This window comes from Phaenicophaeus curvirostris, chromosome 17 (genome assembly GCF_032191515.1).
Source record: "Phaenicophaeus curvirostris isolate KB17595 chromosome 17, BPBGC_Pcur_1.0, whole genome shotgun sequence".
Taxonomy (NCBI): domain Eukaryota; kingdom Metazoa; phylum Chordata; class Aves; order Cuculiformes; family Cuculidae; genus Phaenicophaeus; species Phaenicophaeus curvirostris.
In genome coordinates this window covers 6,074,089-6,090,113 of record NC_091408.1, presented here as the reverse complement: position 1 = coordinate 6,090,113, position 16,025 = coordinate 6,074,089, and the positions used below count along the sequence as shown (strand labels likewise).

Genomic DNA, 16,025 nt, shown 5'->3' with positions numbered 1-16,025 from the left:
TAGGTATCTGTTTAAGTCTGATTTCTCCAAACATGGAAATGTGAGAGAGCTCAAGGGGTCTCCCTCATAGGTACCAATGTTATTGAAATTCAAAAATTGGGGATTACAGAGAGCAGCAGAGCCTCTAATGCCAGAGTATGTGATTTTGGAAAGTCTCCTCTGAACCTGTTACATGCAACCCTGAAGTTCTGGTTTCCTGCACTACACTGTTCTGTATATTGACTATCCCTTTAGAATGCTTTTAAGCTTATATCTTGAAATCATCTCTTAAAGTTGTATTAAATTCTAAGGTAATGGATAGTGCTTGCTTTATTTTTTTTTGTATACAGGGACTATTAGTGTTTGGAACCTGATGTTTGGGCGGGAGCCAATCCATCATTACCAGCACAATCAGAGGATACAGGCTTTAGCTCTTGGTTCAGAGGGTGCAACGGTAGCAACAGCATCTGGCTTCGAGGTCAAGGTGGAAAGCCCTGATGACAGAGGAGTCTGGCAAACAACAGGAACGTTTGAAATCCAGAAATTGGTGAGTCTCCAGGCTGCTCAGCTTCATTCCAGGAGCTCCTGATGCACTAATTATTTTTGGTACAGTCAAGAGGGATCTTCTAAAAATCTTACAGGAGGATTGCCTGAGCTAGATAACAGCATTATCAGCTAGAGGCTATGATTTTTGAAGCAGGTTAATGGATGAACCTTTCATCACTGAAGAGCAAGGGTGAAAAGCTGGCTTAAGCTGCAAGCAGAAATGGAGAGAAGTCCATATGGTGCAGGAGGTTGGCTGGTTTTAATTATTTTTTTGTCAACATTAAACTAAGTTGGCTCATTTCGTAAATCAGTTTTCTCGCTTACAATTGGAGCTAAAACTCAAGGTCTCATTCCAGATCAACACTATCTGATTAATTCTGAGGCAGGATATTGCAGACGAGCTAATAGTGTCACTTGTGAAGCTGTAACTAGTTGTGCAGCATCTTTAGGTTGCACCTTCTGTCACTGAAGTTCTGAGACTATTTTAATTAAAACTCAAAAGCTGGCCCATTCTCTGAAGTTTTATTATGTCTGAGAGTATCGCATTTCTTTGAAAGGGGAAGGAAATATATAGGAATAAACTGAGCCTTGAAGCTTCCCTCCTATTGCAGGAAACTGACTGTGTGGCTACTGGGCATGAGTGTTGATTTAAACCCCTCCTGATTAATTACCTCGTTCAAAGCTGTCAGTCTTACAATACTTAAATAAATGGAACCCCCAAACATTTTAAGAGGTTTTTCAGAAAAATGTTAAAACACCAGGACACTCTCCATTGTAGTTGGGTCGCATCTTGCTTGCTGTGAAAGGTCAGTTGGCTGCGTGTGAAAACAGACACTCAGGACACCACATTTTCTAAGACTGGGTTAGAAGTCCACTGTGCTGTTAAGGAACTTTAAACTCTTACTGTGGTGGGGGTTTTCAGCAGCATCTTATAACCATGTACTGAAATGGGAAGAGCAACATCATTCCAATCTGGTGACAGAAGAGAGAGAGGCTCTTACTTGGGCTGTCCTAGAGTCATTTCTGTTAATTTAGAGTATATAGAATCATGGAATGATTTGGGTTGGAAGGGACCTTAAAGCTCATTCATTTCCACCCATCTGCCAGGGGCAGGGATGCCTCCCACTGGATCAGGTTGCTCCAAAGCCCCAACCAACCTGGCTTTGAACACCTCCAGGGATGGGACAGCCATGCCTTCTCAGGGCAACTTGTGCCAGGGCCTCCCCACCCTCACAGGAAAACATTTCTTCCCAAGGTCACATCTCAGTCTCCCCTCTTAAAACTGTTCTCCCTTGTCCTGTCCCTGTTCTCTCTGATCAAGTGCCCGTCTCCAGCTTTCCTGGAGCTCCTTTCACTACTGGAAGGTTGCTCTATGGTCTCCCCGCAGCATTCTCTTCTCCAGGCTGAACAAACACAAATTTCTTAGTCTGATCTCGTATGGGAGGTGCTCCAGCCCTTGGATTATCTCCGTGGACTCGCTCCCACAGATCCATGTCCTCCCTGTGGTGAGGACCTTCGTGATTATAACAACTTGTTAGTTGTATGAATGTATTGACTCTTCTGGAGCATTGTATTCATGTTCAAGCCGTGGTATTTGTTTTGTGTGCTTTAACCTTATGGCTTCATCTGAATGAGTCTTTCCTTTGATATGATGTTTTGGTGTGTTCTGTTGTGATATATCCTGATGAGTTTTTTCAGTGGGCTTATTCTAAAGCCTGTGAGCTGGATTTCATCATAGGACCTAAACTAAAAACAGAAATATAAGTGATACTTGACCTTTGCCTGCAATGAATCCATAATTGTGATGATTCAGGGTAGCAGATAGCCACACATCAGTAGTTTATTTGATGCAGTGTGTGATAGTGATGTAAAAGATTTTTTGACTGTAATAAAAATAAAAAGTCTGCTCTTTTTAGGTCAACTTCCTTCACCTGGTTCCAGGTGTGCTGCAGAGCCCCCTGGCAGTAGCAGCTGCAGAAGACATTGTTTATCTCCTGAAAGCAGAACATCCTGGCAAGATTCTCCATTCTGTCTACGGCCAGCCTGTCACGTGTCTGGATGTGTCTGCTCGTGAGGCAGCCTTTGGAGTCAAAACCCTTGGCTGGGTATTGAATGAGCCCAACCAGGTATTTCTTTTTCATTAATTTTTTTATACCTTCATAATTAAGAAAGGAAAAGACTTCAAGCTACTGACCATTTTCTGCCCCTGCTATTCAGCTTTTAACAGTAGAGGAAAGGCAGCTCTTTAATGCAACGATCGTAGAATCCTAGAATGGTTTGAGTTGGAAGGGACCTTAAAGCCCATCCAGCTCCACCACCTGCCATGGGCAGGGACACCTCCCACTAGATCAGGTTGCTCCAAGCCCCATCCAACCTGGCCTTGAACACCTCCAGGGATGGGGCAGCCACCACTGCTCTGGGCAACCTGGGCCAGGGCCTCCTCACCTTCACAGAAAAACTTCCTTATATCTCATCTCAATCTCCCCTCTTCCAGCTTCAAACTGTTTCCCCTTATTCTATTACCACATGCTTCTTTTAGTTTTCTTCTAGTGGGCTGGAGTAAGGGATTATTGTCCATCTTGCTGGCTTTGCTGTAAATACTTCCGATGCTCTGCTCCTTCAGCTGTTTGCTGTGTCCTCTAGGGGGAACTCGTCTCAAAAGAACACCCAAAACCTCGAAGCCCCAGGGCCGCAAAACCCCCTGCCCCAAAAAACCAAACCATCCCTCAGCCTTTCTGGAGAGGGCATCCTGAGCAGCCTGTGTGTGCAAATGTGCAGTCTTAGGAGAATGCTTCAATTTTTTAGTGCGCTTAAGTATTTGAACCGAGTGACTTCCAGTTTGGTGAGGATGTGACTGTTGTGTTAAATTATAATCAGAGGTTTGAAACACCCTGTGACACAGTCTGCTGCTTTTATCAGCGCATCTTAACAGTTGCAGGGTAGATGAAAACCAGGCTGTTTCTGTAACCCTGCTGAAGACCCGCTGAGGAGCGGCTGAGAGAGCTGGGGGTGTTCAGCCTGGAGAAGAGGAGGCTGAGGGGAGACCTCATTGCTCTCTACAACTACCTGAAAGGAGGTTGTGGAGAGGAGGGTGCTGGCCTCTTCTTCCAAGTGACAGGGGACAGGACGAGAGGGAATGGCCTCAAGCTCCGCCAGGGGAGGTTTAGGCTAGATGCTAGGAAAAAATTCTTTACAGAAAGGGTCATTGGGCACTGGAACGGGCTGCCCAGGGAGGTGGTTGAGTCACCTTCCCTGGAGGTGTTTAAGGCACGGGTGGACGAGGTGCTGAGGGATATGGTTTAGTGTTTGATAGGAATGGTTGGACTCGATGATCCGGTGGGCCTCTTCCAACCTGGTTATTCTGTGATTCTGTGACTTTTGGCTGAGGCATGCTTTTAATGCAGCTTTTCTCAAACTTCTCTCTTTGCAGGAACAGCTCTTTTGGGCTTGCATACCCAAATAGGCAGCGTAAATAATTGTATCTGGGGGGGGCTCAGATTCCTACCTGAGATCCCAGGTAGCTAGCAGCAGCATCCTAGTCCTGGACACAGCCTTGTTCCAGGGCAGGGACCAAGCTGCAGAAAGACCTATTTCCGGATGCCTTGAGAAGCATTTCTGTCCCTTTCCTGCATCTTGCCTTACTTTTCCACCCCCTAATTTCATTTCATTTTTTGTGGTTATACCTCACGCATGTGGAAGGCTGTCGGTAATGAGGGAAGGAGAGTGCTTCAGGCAGGTGGAGAAAGAAGCTGGAGGTGTGCACACAGGTGAAAGAAGCTGTGGTCTGTTGTGTAAAAATGCAGTGCTCTCTTTGGCAAGCAACTAGAATAGGAAAGCTTTATTTAGGACTGCCTCTGTGTAAACATGTCCAGCTGCATCTAATTTCCCCTTAAAATTAATGTTCACCAGGGGAACACTGAGGCCACCATAAATACCTCCAGGGCTGAGAGATGCTGTGAGGCCACGCTGCCTTTATTAATTCCTTTGCTGTCCTAATCTACTACTTTTCCCTACAGAGGTGGGAGGTTAGAAGGTAGAATTGCCTCATTCAAGCGCATTACATCGATGATCGCCTTTGTGCCTCGTAAAGGAGTAGAGAAATCTACTTAGGTCCCCAAGCGTCACTCCGTAAAGCCAGACATATTCCCTAATTCAGTTCTGAACTCTTTGGCATTCGATGGCAGATCGTATTAAGCAGTGCATCAGCGCGCATCCTAATCAGGGCGATGGGACCGAAGTCGTCCAGACGGCTGGGGTGTGTTTGACAAGGACACTTGCTTGGCATTGCAACACCAGCTGACATCACGCCGGAAATTAATTACTAATGTCTATTATGATAATTATTCGCTTCGCGCAGACGTGAAGGGACTTTGCATTGGCTGATTACACTGGTCACAAGTTGACAATCTGTCTTTAGGAGAGCTTTTGGTCTCGGAATGATGAAGAATGATGAAGAATTCCAGCCCTGTTGGCTGCTGGCTGTGTTGTAGAGGGAAAGCTGTGTTTCTTCTCAGTTTGGGGTTTTCTTTGTTTCTCTTGGGGGATATTTTTTTCCTTTAGTGTAAGCTCACAATCCTAATGCTACTGCCTAGTGACCTGCTTTCTGATGAAAATATCGTTAAGGAAACCATCTTTTTCCCTCTCTCTTTTTTAATCACAGTCTAATTTTAACCAAATTTGACAGCAGAGTAGAGATCTGAGGCATAAATTTTGTAGAAACTTTTATATCAGAGAGGAGAAAAGCATCAAGTCTGTGGCATAGACTTGCCTACTGTTAGATGACAGACATCAGTGCTGGAGAGGGGAGAATATAAATGCTTCAGCTGTGAGAAGTTCAACTTTCGCTTCATTAAGGGTCTCACAACCCAAATATGATGCAGTTTCTTGAAAGTTTGTCTGTTTAGTGCTCCTGGAACTCTTTTTTTTATATTAAGCTAAGAGAGATGTCCCCAGTAAGGGTTATTTCAGTTGTATTAATTCAATGTGGGATGTACTATTTCCCTTATATTCTAAATCACTGGAATAGTGAGATTTGTGTTCCCATCTAGGCTCATAATAACATACCCCAGATACTGAACTATGGGGAAAACCCTGGCCCTGGCTTCCCTTTCAACCTAAAGCGGCACTCGTGACATCCAGTGGACGTGCGTTAAAGGATGTGTCTGGCAAATAACGTATTACCCTGCGTCGTGCAGCTTGGAGACTGGTGATCTCGACGCTGCAGCAGCATCACAAAGTCTTGGCATCCACCTTTGAATCTGGCTTTGAGCACTGCATGTCAAATTAAATCCATAGATTTAAACTCGAGCTGGCTTTGGTCCCTCCATGTCAGGATAGAAACCTCATAAACAGGTAGCGCTGTAACTGTCAGGATTAACATCATCTGTTTCTGATGCAATTATTTCTCTGTAAGATCTGACCGAAGCTTTTCTCACAGTTGGATCCATTCTCCCTGAATGGACCGTCTGGTCTCCTGCTGTGGTTCAGGTGAGCTCTCCTGCTTGTGCCTTATATCTATTAAATTTATAGGTGCTTTATTCTCTTGGGAGCACAGGACACGACACCAAACTCAACTTTTTCCTGTATTTAAAATTGAATTGAAACTTTAACATATTCAGCAGTTTATGGAGATAATCAATGTGGAAAGAGCTGGGGTTTTTTTTCCACCAAAGCAGATTCATATAGCATGCAAGATAATTTTATTTTAAACTTATGCAGCTGAAGAACATTTTTAATGTTATGTGCATTATAAGGTGCATTGTCTGGTTTTGCTTGTTCTGTGCACAAACTTATTTCATAACAGGTAGATGGGGAATAGAGGAGTAAAGGAAGGATGGTAATGATTTTAGAGCCACAAGCTCTAGAAACAGAGGGCTGCATATGTTGAGATCAATTGTCTTGGGAGTTGGTTGTGCTGTTACTTTTTCATCTGTTTTGAGCTGACGATTGGCTTGTCCTTGATGAATCGTGTTCCACATCACCTGTCCCTCCTCACTGACAATTGAAATACTGCCTAGGTTTGTCCTGTACTTATGTTTCCACAGGGTCGCTGAATTACTTGCCAATGTGAGCGTATCCAGTAGAATTAACTGCTTGAAATAGATGTTCCAAACCAATATTAACTGAAAAGATAATTTAAATAATGCTTGAAATTGCATTTCATCCTTTACAGTCTCTCTTGGATGATGTATTTAGGTCATAGCTGCTCTATACAAGCCGTTACATCTTTCTTGCATCTTATTTTATTTCAAATCCTCCTCTTTGGTAACTGGTAAGCTTACATTGTCTTTGCTGGTGTTGTAATGTTTCCAGTTTCTGTGGAGTTTCAAAGCCTTCAAATTTTTTTATTTTCCTCTTTTTCATGGGTTTTTTTTCTGTTGTCGTAACCACTGTGGCCCTTCTAAATGGTCCATTTTTCAATAAATTGATATTTACAAACTCATTTTCATACCAGTAGAAGGGCAGCTGTTACTGAACTTGAGCATCCAGGACTTGCCCAAACATTGTCTTTTGGGGAGCGTTAGCAGATCTGTGAAGGTGAAAGGTGTTTTAAATTCAGTTTTCTTTACAAAGTCTTTGGTACCGTGTAGGAGAGACAGGACTTCTGAGGATCTGATCTGTGTAACATTTCGTGTGAGGCACTGCAAGAAATGCAGCCTGGCAGGGACCAGAAGTTTTCCTTGCCTACCTTTTGCATGATGTTTACATTAACCCCTCTCTTGCTGAAATGTAACAATCATCCATCTTGCTTTTTCCGTGTTTATAAATGACCAAAAACAAATTTACCAGTTTAAAAAAAAATCCCTTTTGTAATGACCAATGTTAATGATATTCTGCTTTTTTTCTCCTATTTGTATGTTAACGTGAGTACTGCAAAACTGGCACAGCTGCTTAGCTAAGTGTCTCAGATTTTGCAGATACAGCTGCTAGGATGTGCCATGAGTATTGAAGGTGGTAATCTGTGAAACCAAGAGAATTAATTTGTTTTTTTAAGAATAACCTTGCCTTCCTTTTCCCTGTCTGTAGCGAAAATGTGTTTCTGGACTAGGGCTTCATTTTTAGTGAGTGAGTGGTTCAGTGTGTAAACACAGTATCTTTTCCTCTCTGGGTTCCTCAACTTCTACATTAGCCTTCAGCCACAAGTCCAGTGAGCCTGGTGACCTCATTCCAGGTCCTAGCAGACATCTGTCCACATCCCAAGCCCATGGAGGCTGGCAGAGGCCTGGCCGCTGGCAGTGTCCAGCGCTGGAACAGCGAGGGTTGCAGGTGCATTGGCAGAATCGCGTTGCCGATGCTTGCTTGCTGCTTGCCTGCACAATGCTTGGCTCTACATCTTGCTACCAGCTTGGAGTCTTACTTTTTGACTCCAGTCAATTGAAAACTTTAAAGAAAAAAGAACCAAACTGTGCTTGTTTTTAGCTTCGTGTGCAACTTTTACGGCAGGTGTGGCTATTTGGAGGAGCGGGTCTGGCTGACTTTGCTGCAGGCTGTTCAGACTCCCTTATTTTTGCAGTCTATTTTTTCTGTGTGGGTCTTTAGGCTTTGTTTGAGGCTGCTCAGTGCAGCTTAGCGCGTGCAAAATCAAGAGCGCTCGTTTGCCAGCGTAAAGTCACCTTTAAGATGGCATGAAAGTCGATTTTCCACATGCTCGAAGAAACGGTTGTGTTACCAGCTTTACACAATGACTTATATCTGGCAAGAACTTGCAAAATAGTCTCTCTGGCTGATTGTCAAAAATTACATCATATTGGAGTAAACTGCTTTTAAATCAAACATCCATTATTCATGTATATTAACTGCTTTTTTTATTTTTTTTTTACTGGCTGTTTTGTGTATGATTTACTTTTTTTTTTTTTCTTGCTCTCTGATTATCTGTCTGTCTCCCTCAGCTGCTTCTTTTAAATCTTAGCTCATCTTTAAATTTATGGAGCCAGCACTCTTATCTCTGTGTGTGAGTATCAATATGCTGACCTCGCATTTGTTAACAGTAAAACTTGGTTGTTGTTGTTGCAGCGTTATGTGCCATATTTACAGTAGACAATTCAATACATTTGCTCTGGCAAACGGTGCCCTTGAGGCTTGTAAACTTTGAAAATATTTTCTTTTCCACATCCCTTTAGAAATAAAATTCAAACTTGCAGCAGGGTGTACCATATGTTGTACTTAATTTGATGACTCCTGCCACAAAAGCATATGAAATTGCCTTAGCACTTTCAGAGATAGCCTTTGATTGAACAGGTTTGACCTGAGAAAGAAGCAGATCCCTTTTTATAAATGGTGTACTTAAAATTTCCCTACCCCTTCTTCTTTTGGCAATATTTGCGTGTACTCAGGCAATGGTTTTTCTACTTGGCAGAGGGAAAGGGGGAGAAACATAATCTGAAAATACATACAAATTCTGTTCCCAGCCTTGCTGCTTGTTCCTCTGCATCACTGAGCAGCTCTTTTTTTTTTTTTATTTTGATCCTCTGTGTCTGAAACGATAGTTGGAAACCTCTCATAGGTGATTCTTTCTGAGAAAGTGGTTCTTGAGTGTTTCCTGTGTGTTATTCAGTAAAGAAGAGGATGTAGGTTTGGAGTGTGGCTTTACAGTATACTTTATGCTTGTATTTATGGTACTCCATTCAATCCTCTATCTAAATAAGAACCAAATATACAGAGGCAGCTTGTTTTTCCTACCCATGCGACACGGTGAGTTTTGACAAGAAGCAGAAACACGGTTTCAGTGGGAAGCACGCTGTTTCACAAAGCAGTTGTCTGCTGGCTTCCATCCACGACAGTGGGTTGGACTCCCCTGCTCTCGCTGAAAGTACCACAGGCGCTTTGATAACAAGTGCTTGGGGATTTGTTGTTTTAATGTTCCATCCAAAAAAGACATCTCCAACAACGCAGGATCCCAAAACACCTGCTGGGGTATTGGACGTGCATGGAAGAGTTCCATCAACAGCATTTCCATCAGTTCTTTGGTTTTTCTTGGAAGTATCTCAACCAGAGTACATCGACCACGCTTGACCTCACTTAGCTACAAGATGTAACAAAGCTCACAGCTTAGCTGTTCTGGCTACAGAGGCTTTAATTCTTTGTGAATTAATTTAGTTCTCCTTTCTGGAGTTCTTGGACAGTATTTAAAGAGTTCCCTGTGCCTGCTGCTCTGCAGTTTCCTGAAGTACAGTCACTTTTCCTTTCTTCCCTGCCTGCTCGCAGGAGTTTGCCAGCTCCTCAGCGCATCTATCTGAGGACAGTGGCCACAGGTTGAGACTCACCCAACTCGCGCAGTAAAGAGGGAAATTAGTCTAATGCACTGTGCCTTAACAAAAGAGAGAGTACAGGCATGAATAATTAATACCCCTAGTCTGTGGCAATCGGATAAAATGAAGTCCCATTTGCTCAGCCTTATTAAAAGAGAGAGAGAGAGAGGGAGAGATGGTAAAGGTCGTTAAGGGACTTGTAACATGGAAAGAATCGCCTCTGAGATGGATAATGTGTTTTCTAATCTCTGTGGTCTTTAACTAAACATAATGGTAAAGGTACTCTGGCTATTTCTGGCTTGTTGAATTATTAAACATTCTGGGAGATTGCTTGGCTCTTATCCAATAACTTAGAGTTTTTCATTCGAACAATGTTAATAGGTAACACTTTTTATTTTGTTGGTTTTGCTTTTTCTCCCTCATGTCCCCCAGGTCCCACCAGGAGAAGGGATGCTCGTTAGCGTATTATCTCAGGGTGCTTGATTTCACACCCAAATGCTCTTGGTTCACTTACCTTCGGTTTGGTACCTATTAGGTCACTGGGCTTAGGTGTCCATTATAGGATTATAAATATCTTTAAAAGGGTAATCCCTTTGCAGTGTGCATTATAGGATTATGAACCTCCTAAAGACCTTATGCTTTATCTGCCCTTTAACATACAGGCCCTTATTTCACGTCCCTATTGACCAGGTATTTTCATTCTTTCTCCTTGGCCTTTGTAAGAAAAATCCTTCTTACCTTATGGGAGGGCTCATCAGAAGTGTGCTAGTAACTTCAAAATTGTCATTAGTATGCTTTTAAAACGCCCGTCCTCAAGAAATTATTATTCAGCCTTAAAAAAAACCATTCTGCATCCCTTTTGGTTCTTTATCTATTGGTTTGTCATGATACGGGTTTTAAATTTACTTGCAGACCATAAAATTGCTCCAGACAGAAGCTGAATTTAAAGACTGGTAAAACCTGAATGCAGAAAATCACAAAGAGAGCCTTTCTTCCAGTGATAGGGCTAATTGGCTAGAAATACACGTGGGTATTATAAAATCCGGAAAAAATAAAACCAACCCAACAATCTTTAGTAGTGGAGACTGCCATGAGAAGAGAAGGAACTGGAGGATGTAGGAGAAATTGGTATAACAAAAGCTTTTCTTCCTGTTTTGTGGAGCTGAACCTTTTATATTTTACAGATTCTCTTTCCTAGATGCAAACACCTTAAATCGGTGGCCATCCGCAAGTTATTTGAGGAGAAATAACTGGTATTTCAGCTGGTGCTACCTGCATAGGAGGATTGGCACAGGTCTGAAATGGAGATGCCAAACAGGAGGATATGCAATATGATGTAAAACAGGGTAACCTTTAAATGCTACAGGGAAGCAATTTTTCATTCTAGTCTTTCATGGCCATAACTGAATTTTCAAGTACGTATCAAATGTTTATAGGATAGAGGGGAGCTATGGTCATTTAGATAAATTAATAGTTTATGGCTGTTCACTTTAAGTATTAGTCCCAGGGGACTGCTGAGAGCAGCGTTTGGCCCTCTCCAGTGTCCCCACACAGCTGGGAAGGGCTGGTTCAGGGGCTCAACTGGGAGCTGGAATACATTGCTGTTGACCCAATCGTTTATTGTTCGTGAGTTGAATTCAGCAATTTATTGACTTTGTCTTTTGTTCAGAACTTTCTGAGGAGAAATTTGGTTGCCAGGCACAGATATTAATTTCCTTTACACTGAAAACCATGTGAAGGACCTTTGCCAGAATGTCATTATCTCCGGGTTTGGTTACTGAGCTGCTGGAAGCTGTGCTGCAAGTGAGAACAGGCTGTAAATTGTTCTTTGCCTTGAAAACCTACATTTCCATGCAGTTTGGAGCAACGTTGTTTGAATTATTTTTTAACAACTTCTACATCCTAAGTCTCCCTGTAAAAGTATAGTCTTCCTTCCTTGGGTAAAATTGGGTTTTGAGGTCTTAAGGTTGAAAAAAAACATGCTAAATACTGGTATTTGAGGCAGATAGCTTCACAAAGCTGGGAAAGGGTACTAGATGGGAGATTATAAATATTATAAGCAACTGAGGAAGTCAGGTATGAATGGGTTGATTCTGTTAGGGAGCTGGTCTGAATAAAACCACACCTGCTCTTTCATTGGGAGAAATGGCAGTGGAGGAAGGCTGCAAGTTCTCCACCTTTCTTTGCAGTATTCCTAGAGATTTTTAAAGCTGTTTGCTTTTGTTGCTTAGAGTCACCCATCACAAAATGATCCCATCCTGCTCTTCTAATTGGTCTTTCAGATGCTTCCTAAGATCACATAGATGGGAAGCGAAAGGCTGGGGAGCGTCACTATTGCTGCTCTGGCACATGCTGAAATAATAGAGTACCAGTAGTGTAATCTTTATTAGCTGCATGTGGCTATAATCAGAAAAGCAGAAGTTTTTCTGATGTTTTAACTACCATTACTCGTCATGGTCATAGGTTTCTTTTAAATTAAAGGAGCATCAGCATGAAATTCAATAATGTTTATGAAGTTACATAAAACCAGGTGCCATGCTGTGCTCCACTGGACTTTGACCAGCATGTTTTTCTGTTTCTAAAAATACTTGTTCTCCTAAATTGAAAAGCCCAAACAGATAAATATCTGTCCCCACAGGAAAGACAGTGAGCATGATTAAATTGATTGCTGTGCAAAGGAGAGGGGGAAAACAGCCTGGAAACAACTTGTACCTCTCTTCCAGGCTTCGGTCGAGTCATCTTAGATGTTGCTTAAAATCAGAGTTGTTTTTATTCATTTCCCATCTGAACTGCCACGTCAGATGTAATATTTCTTATTCCCTTTCTGCCTCCTGATCTGCGCAGCAGTGATCATCAGGGCCTGTCAGCGCTGAGTCAGTGCTCAGTTCTGCTCTTCGGTTTATGCTGTACTTGATTGAGTTTTCCTCGCACAGCCCATCTGTCTAAACCTTCTAAATGATGGTTCTGTTTACTTTTACTACTCTTTCAAATATTCAGATTGCTGAAGAAACTATTTGCTTATTCATATAAACCTTAAAAATTTGACCTGGAGGAAATAGGAATGGCTTGATTGCCTGTCTGAGAGCTGTAGCTATTGGATACTGACTGGCATGCCTTGCACGCCTGCTTCTTGATGGATTCTGTTATGAAACTGGAGTTCCTTATTCTTGAGACTATGCTGTTGGCTTTCTTCATAGAATCACAGAATGATCTAATGGGTTGGATTGGAAGGGATCTTAAAGCCCCTAAAGGTGAAATGGTTTGGGAAAAGGTGGAGGAGACCTTTCTTTTTTTTGCCTCGCAGCCGTGAGCTGGATGGGCAGCAGGGCTGGACCAACTGCAAGCATAGAATCATAGAATCATGAAATGGTTTGGGTTGAGAGGGACCTTAAAGCTCATCCAGTTCCAACCCCCAGCCATGGGCTGGAACAACCTCCTGCTAGATCAGGTTGCTCCAAGCCCCATTCAACTTGGCTGTGAACACCTCCAGGGATGGGGCAGCCTAACGGCGAAAAACCTTCTTCCTAAGATCTCATCTCAATCTCCCCTCTTGCAGCTTCAAACCATTCCCCCTCATCCTATCCCTGGACTCTTTGATCAAGAGCCCCTCCCCAGCTTTCCTGGAGCCCCTTTCAGCACTGGGAGGCTGCTGTGAGGTCTCTGCAGAGCCCTCTCCAGGCTGAACAAGCCCTTGAGACCTTAATAGGGATAGATCCATGTCTTGTTTATGTATCAGCATATTGAGAAATGAGTCCTGCAAATCATCTCTGAAGGCAATAACTCTGCTCTACTTAATGCTGCAGCAAAATGTTGTGCTCATGCTACAATTAGCCTATGTCTGTTCTCTTTCTGCCAGATTCTTCTTTACAATCTGGAAACAAGTCAGTGTCTGAAGAAGATGGGCAACTCAATAGGTGACTTTACGTGTGTCAACCTCCAGAACAGTCCTCCAAACATGCTTGTTGCAGGCAATAAAGACAGAAGGTGGGTACTACCAAGAGCTGTAACCCATCTCAGATTAGCTTCCTTCCTGTCCTGCTGTCCTACATCTGGACCTGCTAGAATTTGTTTCTCCTCTCATGTTTCAAATGCAGCGTCAGTGAACTTCAGGAACAAAATATTAGGTAATAGTTGGACATGGCTGCCAGTCTGCTTTGTTTCAGAAAGCTCCATGGGAAGACTTTTCTTTTTAAGCCATTTGGTGGACGCAGTTGGTGTACAGCCCAGCGAGACCACTTGGAATATCTTCCACTTCCCCACCACCACCCGCAAAATTAGTTTGGCATTTAAAAGCTCACTTTCTGATATTAAAAAAATAACCTAAGGGATGAATCATGTAGGATGAGATGGGTCCGTCTGCCAAATGATGTCAAGAGTGTATTTCGGAACACTGTGATGTCCCTCAGGTGACAAAAAAAAAAGAGACTTCCATATGAACAGATTCCAGCTTCTATTTAGCTGATTAGCAGCTTTCTCTTTAACTCCTTGGCTTGGGGAGTAGGATTTTCCCAGCACAATATCTGGTGCCAGGAATGGACGCGCTGGGAACAGTGCGAAAGGATTAAAGTGCTTAAAAAGACCCTTTGAGTCCAATTTTTAGATTTTCTTTTTTTTGGCTAGTTATTTGGGGGGTCTGATCCAGTGCACCAAAGGAGATGTGGGATGGCGAGGAGCCAGGCTCTAATGGCTCCCTGTTCCTTCCCTCCTCCTTTCTGCACCGGGCACCAGGCTGCAGGTGGTGCTCTGGTGTGGTGGTGGGTATCAGCTTGTAAGGCGGATACTTCCTTTTGCCAAATCCCAGACCTCTGTCCCGCCAGTGCAGCAGCTTGCAAAAATGATTATTTTGTCAGACAGCTTTTTTTCCTTCTTGGTGAATAGGCAGCGCGAGCAAACCTCACCATTTCTTAGCAAAGAAGATAAAGGAAATATCTGAAGTTTGGCATGTAATTGAATCCTTTGGACGTTTTTCATCTAAAAGCAGATATTTGATTTTCCAAAGCACCCCAGTAAAACTACCTCCAATTTTGATCTCTTGCACAGTAATGAGAGAGTAGATAAAGTTGATATCCCTTAAGTGAGATTGAAATTTACTCCCTTCATACTGGAGTAAATGCCTGTGCCATTTGCCCTGTTGAAAGCTTTCCAGTTTTTCAGGTCAGGCCGAGTTGAGGGGTTGGCCATCACTAAAATAGCAAGAAGTTGAGAATCGAGAATTCAGCAAATCAGTTTGGCTTCCAGGAGACAAGACTGTGTGTATCTCAGAGGTCAGTTCCTTAACGTGGTGCTGTGTGAAGGGTGTCACTAGGGACTGAGCATTCACAGGTGGAGGTGGCTTGAACCTCTATAGTCAATATGGAACAACAAGACCCTTGCCAAGTGAATTCAAACTGGTTTGTTGGAATTAGATATAGCACTTCCACCATTTTGTGACTTTATGATGTACTTTTGTTCAAAGCCACAATTTTGCAAAGTAATACAGACTGCCCTGTTGAAGTGAGATGTTTTTGTAGGGCCTATAAAATCTTTTTATGTCAAAAAATGCTCCTGAAGCATTGCTGACCTGTTTGATGCCTTAACTATGTTTCACGCTGGTGAGAAATCTGGTAACAGGGAGTGCTTGCTGATGCACTGCACGACAGCAGCATTTTCCTTGGTGGAACTGAAGATGTTGAACAGGATTGAGAAAGCAAACAAGCAAGCCCAAAGTATAACGCTGCTGAAAACTGTGGATCAGAACATGCGTTCCACATTTTCCTAAAGGCAAGTGGCCTTACTTATAGGATAATTTAACAGGAGAGTCAGAGCCTGGTCACGAGAATCCCTTCCTTACAGCTCCCTTGAACTTGGATGAATCTGATACGCTCATGTGAGCCCAGCTGTTGAGGCAAGAGAAGGAAGGCCGTGCCAGGTCCGCTTTAGAGCATCACATTGGATTTGCAAAATGGTTTTCCTTTTTTTTTAAAGCACATCTGAACAGTTCAAGTGTGCCTCTAATTCTTCTAAGGGTGTGCCAGAACAGACACCTGCCTAAAACCTGGGCCCTTGCTAATGAAATAACCAGGACATGATCAGATCTTCATTTCCAACTGTGCTTACCAAACACAAAAGCTTTGATGGCCGTGTAGAACACATGCAGTAAGACAGGGAGAGTGCTGAGTGTGAGCACGTCCAAAATACCCCATCCTTACCCAAAGCACAGCTCTAATATGTAGCCAAAGCTTCTCTCTGCTGGAGACAGAGAAAGCAAGAAGT

At 42.9% G+C, this 16,025-nt stretch overlaps 1 protein-coding gene across 1 annotated transcript in view; it reads left to right on the top strand.

Moving 5' to 3' along the window:
* The window catches only part of FBXW8 (F-box and WD repeat domain containing 8), a 49,949-nt gene that overhangs the window by 28,686 nt on the left and 5,238 nt on the right, over positions 1-16,025 (top strand). The window contains exons 6-8 of the mRNA XM_069870834.1: positions 330-526; positions 2,442-2,651; positions 13,630-13,757. Coding sequence (XP_069726935.1) covers positions 330-526; positions 2,442-2,651; positions 13,630-13,757 — 535 coding nt within the window. The remainder of the gene's footprint in view (positions 1-329; positions 527-2,441; positions 2,652-13,629; positions 13,758-16,025) is intronic.